At 44.9% G+C, this 7,649-nt stretch overlaps 1 protein-coding gene across 1 annotated transcript in view; it reads left to right on the forward strand.

The window, feature by feature from the left end:
* The window catches only part of RSPO3 (R-spondin 3), a 60,451-nt gene extending 55,109 nt beyond the window's left edge, over positions 1-5,342 (forward strand). Inside the window, exon 6 of the mRNA XM_035538386.2 lies at positions 4,832-5,342. Coding sequence (XP_035394279.1) covers positions 4,832-5,025 — 194 coding nt within the window. The 3' untranslated portion in view covers positions 5,026-5,342. The remainder of the gene's footprint in view (positions 1-4,831) is intronic.
* The last annotated feature ends 2,307 nt before the right edge of the window (positions 5,343-7,649 follow it).

Consider the following 7,649-nt stretch of genomic DNA (forward strand, 5'->3'; position numbering starts at 1 on the left):
CTGCCTGCTTTATGCAAATGGATGCTATGCAGGCCTGATCTATTCCTGTATTTAGACACAGTGTTCTCATTCCCCATCATGTGCCTGCCTCGGCATTGTCCTTTCCTTGCAAGGACAGGTTAGCGCACATAACATTAGTAAGAATATTTTTCAAATGAATGCAATTTAATAGTTCAGAGGCAAATGAAATTTTCAGAGGCAAATGAAGTTCAAGGACCCTAAATCTCATGGAAACACTAGTGTGGGTCTCAGTCTCTAACATCCCCTCCAGTCTGCATCTAGAAAATTATTTCCATTTTCTAGAGGAGACAGGCAAGTACATTAGTCACCAAGTCCACTAATGCAGCTGCTCAACCGTGTGTCTGCATCATTTGAGGTATCTTGGGGTATCCAAGGACAGTGGATACAAACATACCTTAAGATCTGTGCCCATCTGGACTGGTATGTGGAGGCTTGGTAGGCTGTCTTCATGCATCCCAACAGCAGGAGAACGTATGTCTGGGTAAAGTAATTGCTCCTTAAATGCCTTTGGACCTTAGCTCCTTTAAATTTTTTTCCCCTTGCTTCAACAGTTGGTGCATCTCCAAGAGGAATAAAAGCAAGGAGAGGAAATGCACTGAGCCATGTAGCACCTAGGTGATTCTGAAATCGGTAACCCTTGCCATTTTGGTCACCTGTAGACGTAGTGATTATGAAACAGGGCCACCATACTAGGAAAGAAATGATCTCTGATAAGAAAGCTATGCTGTTTAAACTTCAGAAGCTTTACCAGATGAATCAGCCACTAATGGCTTGTGAATGAAAGGACAATGTCCTCTGCACCACTGGGCAGCTGCAGCTTTGGAGGCTTGTTATCTTGGCAAGTAGTGTGAGTACATGCTACAGCTTGTGTTCCAGAAAAAAAAAAAAAGTGTCACTTTTCATGGAAATGAGAGTGAGCTGTCCATTTGCATAACACAACATGACTGGATTACAGACAGAGCTTAGTAAGTGATTTTAAAGCCTGGGGCATGCTCCTCTTACTGGTATCTTCACTTGGCATAGCTTCTTCCAGGTTATCACGCTGTTGTCCATGCAGTGCGGTGAGGAAGGGGTGACATCCCTAACTGGACTGAAAAATGTCTCTGAAAAAGGTGCAGATAGGTGGGAAGGAGCAGGGACATGAAATGGTGGCACTTGGCCCCCAGAGTTTATCCCCTTGCTCTGTGGGGTACTGAGGGGCAGCAGCACGGGTGCTGACTGTGCTCCAGCAGCAGGGAAAGCGCTGAGGGGTCAGCTGAGGCTGTGAGGAGTGTGAAAGAACACTGTGGCACGTTACAGCTGTGGCTTGTGGTCTCTTATTATAGCCCTTCAGCTGACTGCAGTGTAGTGGGGAGGATTTTGTGGTCCGTGGTGACATGCACAGTGGAAGTGCCAGGACCCTTCCAGATAGGGGCCTATTACGTAGGTGCCTGCAATCCCTCCAGATGCAGCTCTGGGACTCCTCTTGCCCCTTCTGCTCTCCCAGGGTAAATTTATTCACGGGAGCGATCTCTCCAAAAGAAATACAATTATCCCCAATGCCTGATGCCAGACTCTCACCCCTCTCTAACCCCATGAGACCTACCCTGTGACATCCCCCCACCGAAGCAAAGCAGCTTGCACCATCACATCTGATGCCTTCTTACAATGGTTTGGGGTTTCAGTGCCCACGGAAGGGAGAAGTGAACAAATATGATATATACGATATAAATATAATATATATGAACAAATGTATGTCATAACTGTAGCCAAATATAACAGGGTGAGACTAAGGGACAATGCCTAAAGACAACAAAATCTGGAACCTGCAGTGGTTATTCCACTTCAGCCATGATTTTCTTTAGGGTGTACGGAAGTCCCAAGTTCTCTCAAACTGTGACCGACCTTTGCTCCCTTTAGTCCACAAGATGTGTTATAGATTTAGTGGAAACCTCACATCTGATGCAATAATGCAAACACATCTCTGAAATGGTCTGGTTTGCATATTTAAAGATATATTCCAGCACGGATTACATAAATGCAGATGTGGGGATTTCTGAGACCGTGGGCTATAAATTAGATTAACAAGAACTCAGCACCTTTAAGCTGCTTTGACATGTAATTATATTGTTCTCTGAATTAATTTCACCATCTGCATTTAATTTGAACTACTGCACTTCTCAGCATTACGGCATGTCTGTAAATTTACTTCAATATACAAAGCTGTAGCATTAGAAGTAGCAAAGCATCTCCTATCTACAAGAAAAGACTGCACAGTGCCTGTAGACTAATTCCTCCAGCACAGCTGGCCGTACAAAGTTTTGGTTTTGGAATAAAAGCTGTTTTAATGACGAATTAACTGCTTCACACAACTATGTGAATCTCACGAACCCACGAGCAAAACATTCGCTCGGAAACATTTGGCAATCTCCTATTTAAAAAGATTTATCCCTCTATTTTTTTCTTTTATTTTTTATTTTATTTTGCTATTTCAGAAGGGCTCGTTGACCCGCCAGGAGAGGTAGCTCACCTCTCCCCGGGACCCCGCAGCCCCCGGGACGCGGCTATGTCCCCGCACCGACCGGGAGCGATCGCGGCGCGGCACCGGGGCGCCCCCGCGCGGCCGCAGCTCGGTTCCCCTCGCCCCCCGACCGCCCCTTCCAGGGACGGGGGGCTCCGGTTCTGCCCCTGCCCTCCTCGCCTTGGCGTCCTCAATGTAGAGGAGCTCGGGGGCAGGTGTGCGGCTGGAACGGCCCGTGCTGTTCCTGCGCTTCTCACCCGGCCGAACGCCCGCGTTTAGGAAGAGTTTTCACCGCTTCTGTGCCACAGAAAAAATATTTGGGAACAAATCTCTGGGAAGAGGACAGCATAGGTATGAGCAGGGAGGGGGGTACATGCAGGAATCTACCTCTGATTGCACCCCAATGATAGCAGATATCACGGAAAGATGTCATTGCTGGGAGACTCTTCCCTTGGGTACACGCTGAACCAAGGGCTGGGCAGCATAAAATGGAGTAACATCACTCCGACATAAAACCTCCAATTTTTGAAATTGTGCTGGAAAGACATAAAAAAAACAGCCCAGGCAAAGATGGCCCTTCAGCGCTCTACCACATTACCCGAACAGCACAGAACTAGAAGACAGACCTTTCACAAACTTCATCAATATGGACATATTGGCATTAAACCACACATAAAACTGCACAGAGGACTCCACATTAGTCATCCTCAGAGCAGAGGAGAAGTAGGACTGAGTTCTAAGTACTTACCAGAAATCAGTTTTACTCATCCTATGTAGGTTGAGCAAAAGAAAAAAGCATGCCCGGGTGGGTCTCTAGCTGGATGTCAGGTCTCCCTCAAAACTTGCAGACGTATAGTCGTGTGCATTCTTTATATATTCACACACAGATATAAAAATACATATATCTTGATCCATGACAGAAAGTGAAACCATTAAGCATCTTTCCAACGTGCTTAAGGAATTGTGGCTAGGAAGTCACAGCTGAAGGATTTTGGCCAATCACCAAGTGAACAATGTCAAACACTGAATGCCTGGACAGTTTCCATTCAAGTAACATTTCATCTTGGACCAACTGTATTTACAAACCACTGGAATGAAATTCCATACTGTCATTTATCCATTAGTCAGAGACAGCGTTACGGCAGGGTAAGACGTGCGCTCACTGCTGGGTGGAGCTCTCCCAGCAGTGGTTAGCTTTCGCCAAGCCTCGCATGCCCATCCTGCAGGTCTGCCCCGCTCACCCCTGGGTATCATAGGTGGCACTGCCAAATCCAGAGAGGGATTCTGCAGGCGTGTGTGTGTGTATCGGGGTCATATCTGACTAGTTACTGAAAGTTTGAGGAGCCATTTTACATTTAAAGCTTTACTGCGTGTTTCAACAGCGACAGATGAAAAAATCAGATGTTTGTCCCTGCTTGACTCAACAGCTGTATCTAAACTTTCCCTTGCTCTCCGATCTCAGAGTTGGTCAGGAATGAAGAACCTATAAAATATCCCATTCTATGCTACATGATAAGAAGAGGGTACAGTGTATCCTCACATCTCAGTCTTACTCCTTGCCATCTGCCTTTTCCTCTCCTCCTCTGAATCTCTCTCCCTTTATCTGACCTCCTCGACCTTGGATGGTAGAGTACCCCTACTCTATCTGACCTTGGATGCTCATCTGTTCTCAGAGCAAGCCACTGCCCTGAGCCTACTCCCCTACTATGACCTACTCCCACAGAGCTCATTGAGGTGTCAAAAAATCCCAGTTTTGGTTTTTGGAATGGGAATAGTTCCAGGTATTCAGCATCCTCAGCCACAAGAGCTACTGTCAAGTTTGTGTAACTACCCCAGCATTGGTGTAGGAAAGCCTGGGTTATCTCTGCTGATATTTCAAAGCAAAAAGTATTTGTGCTGCAGTTCAGAGGGATAGGTTATTTACAGTAGAATTGCATTTTATACAGTTTATAAAGTTAGACCAGTCAGTTAGTGCAGCCTGGCTTAGGCCACAGAAGTCCTCAAACCTGCTGTGTTTTGGTGGAGTACCTGGAGCTGTGCCCTTGGCTGTGGGAGACGGGAATATATTTACACCAGCTCTAAAACACTGTGACTCTCCAGGGAACTTCCACCTCTTTGGTTAGAGTCAGGTGGGAGGTGTGAGGCCAGCTGCTTAATTTAATGGTTTGGTGAAGAGTTGGACACTTCCAGGCACTGGTACTGGTGTCCAGCTTCCAACGGGAGGTGCTAATCCTCGGCTTTACGGGCAAGGGAGTCAGAAATTGCAGCAGCCTGAGCAAATCTTCTAACATGTCATCATTTTTATTTCAGGAAAAAAAAATAGGGAGGAGAAAAGAAAAAAGTCCAACAAAGACGAAAGTAAAGAGACAAGACAGGAAAGCAAAGGGCGAGTAGCCCGAAGACAGAACCGAGAACAGAGGGAAAACAACAACAAAACGCAGCCGAAGAAACGAAAAGCCCCCAATAAAGAACAGACCCTGGCACCCGTCGACACTGCACATTAACAGCCTTCCATGATTGTTTAAGTCTTATGATGCTGCTATCTCTACCAGACCGCCCTGACAGGTGCTCCAACCATTCAGGCCGCAAATGGACAATGCTACCAGTTATTATTAAACTCTAAACAACATTCCAAATACTTCCTATATTCTCCAAGCAACCATAGTTTATTAAAGAGATTGAGATGAGCCAAGAAATAAAATCTAAAAATGGGATACTTTAAAACTGTTATATTATATGCTTCCATGCATCTGTAAAAGGCAAATAAGAATTTTTGTATATATTAATAATAGGGTATAAAATATAGCAATATAATAATGAATGACATTCAGATGAACAATGTTCTTTTTCTTTGTAAAATATTTTTCAAGTTATTGTTTAAGTATGAGGCAACAGATATGTCTAAATCAAAGACACAAATCGTATCCCTTCATATATTGTACATAAATATTACGAGAAGGAGGAAAACATTTCTGAAGAGCCAGTAGGAACCCAAGGTTTTATAACCTCTGGTGGAGCAGAGTGGATTTGCCTGTGGTTCCCTGGTCCGCACTCCAGACATGGGTGAGAAACACCAGGGGAAAGCCTGCAGGGCTTCAAAAGCTGAGGGAAAAAAAGCAGAAACATCTGCAGCTTTGAAGACTGAATCCCTGAGGTAGAAAGTGATGGTGCTGAGCTTGAATAGTGCTCTTATCTATGGGACAACACAATGTTTTCTGGTCTAAACAGTGGTACAGTGTGTGCTGTTTTATGCTTTTTATACCTATGTGTAACTTAAGTCTACATTTCAAATCTTCTGGTGAATGACAAATCGTATTTGTAGGAGACAATGTTGAGTTAATAAAAAAAAAAAAAAAAAAAAAAAAAACAGAGAAATAGACCACGTAACCCTCTTTGTTTTTCACAGTGATGCTGTCTGCTTTTCTGCTGGAGGGAGTGGGGGGGAGAATTTAGTAGCTTCATAGAGAGAAAAGGACACAACTTCAGCCACGATGTTCATCTAGTGAAAGAGTACCCACAATCATAAGTCTATTGATGAAAAGAATTTATAAACTTCTGTCCAAATTTACTTAAATTCTTGTCCTAGTTCTTCTCTCTGACAAAGTAGAAGTGAAAATTTCCATTGCTCAGAGGACAAGCAAAACCTCTGGATATCATTCTAGCTATTTCAGTGGCTAGAGTGACCCTCAAGAGAAGCACAAGCTATACTATATGCTGCCTCTCTGCTCAGAAATGGATTTACTTTTTGCAGAAAAACACTGAGGAGCCAACTCATCACATTTGCTTTGTTGCCACACTTCTCCCAAGGGTAGATTCCGTAGGGGTAGCAGCCTGCCTCGTGTGGTGTGTGGTCTAGAAAACGCGGCAGGCAAGCCTTCCTAGCCAGTTACTGTCCCTACTCATTAGCTCTTTCTCACAACGATTTTGCCTAGACAGTCTGTCTTGGACATTGAAAAAGACCCTACCCAACACTGACTTTTCAGTGACTTCTGGAGGAAGATACTAATCATCCAACCAGCAACGCAGGATAGTTTCTTACATTTTGCTTCGTAAGAACTTTGTCTCTTAATGATATGTGTATAGATGTAGTACTCTAATAACACGGGTGTTTAAGGCTCCCACAGCTTGGCTTCATCTTTCATGAGAACTAGTCAAAACTTTGTGTAACTGGTCCCAGATTGTGTGCATATGTCGTATTTTTGCTGGTGAGAAGAACTAAACACTAAAGGCTGAGTCTTACAGAGATGAGTGTCATACGTGTGTAATACTCCTCATGTACAGCAACGTCTGAACGGATGAGGGAAAAGCGGGGTGTGCTGAATGCCTGTGCGTGGTACCCAGTGGTGGAAACTTGAAGGGAGGTGCCTCTCTGCAGGTTCCCAGCTTCGCCAAGTAATTTATCTACACTCTTCTTCCCAGTGTGCTGGCCTCTGCCTCCCACCACTGACCCTGACAGCAGCAGTTTTCCTCCACCAGCATCTTCTCACAGCCTTGGCAGCACCAGCCGAGGAGAAGCTGGTGTCAGAGAAGTGGAGGGTGCACGACCTGTGCTCCACACTGAGGCTCCAGGTGATGCTGAAGGGTGGCAGAGAGAGGGAAGGGGAAATCCTGCCACTGCCAGGCTCAGGTGTTGCTACCAAAAGATGAGGTGCCAGCTGCAGTTCTGTGCGGAGAGGGACTGGCATTGCAACAGAAAGCAGCATTCGGTGCTTTGAGCTGTAGCAACCCATCTGTCTGGGGTGCTGTGGGCAGACAGGGATATTCAGCTGCTCAGGAGAAGTATACTGCTCAATTTACTTCCTCCAGGGACAGGCTGATGGCCAAATGAGCCATCCCTATGGATACTTCAAACTAGACCACCAGTTTGACCACATGAATAACTGAACCCAAGGGTGCTTTGTCTGCAGCTCTTGAAAACGACCAGTAGGATGGTGTCTTCTCCCTGCCTTAATTAACATAGGAGTTAAATGCCAAGGGGCTTTCAAATGGAAGAATGTCTTTTGATAGAATTACAAGCAAAACCTATAAAAACAAACAAGAGTGTTCAGAGGGAAATTAAAAAGAGGAAAAAGCAAAATAAGGGAGCTAAACCAAGAATGTCCTTGATCTCAGTTGTTTTTTGCTGCAT

Source organism: Cygnus atratus, chromosome 3, assembly GCF_013377495.2.
Source record: "Cygnus atratus isolate AKBS03 ecotype Queensland, Australia chromosome 3, CAtr_DNAZoo_HiC_assembly, whole genome shotgun sequence".
Classification (NCBI taxonomy): Eukaryota; Metazoa; Chordata; class Aves; order Anseriformes; family Anatidae; genus Cygnus; species Cygnus atratus.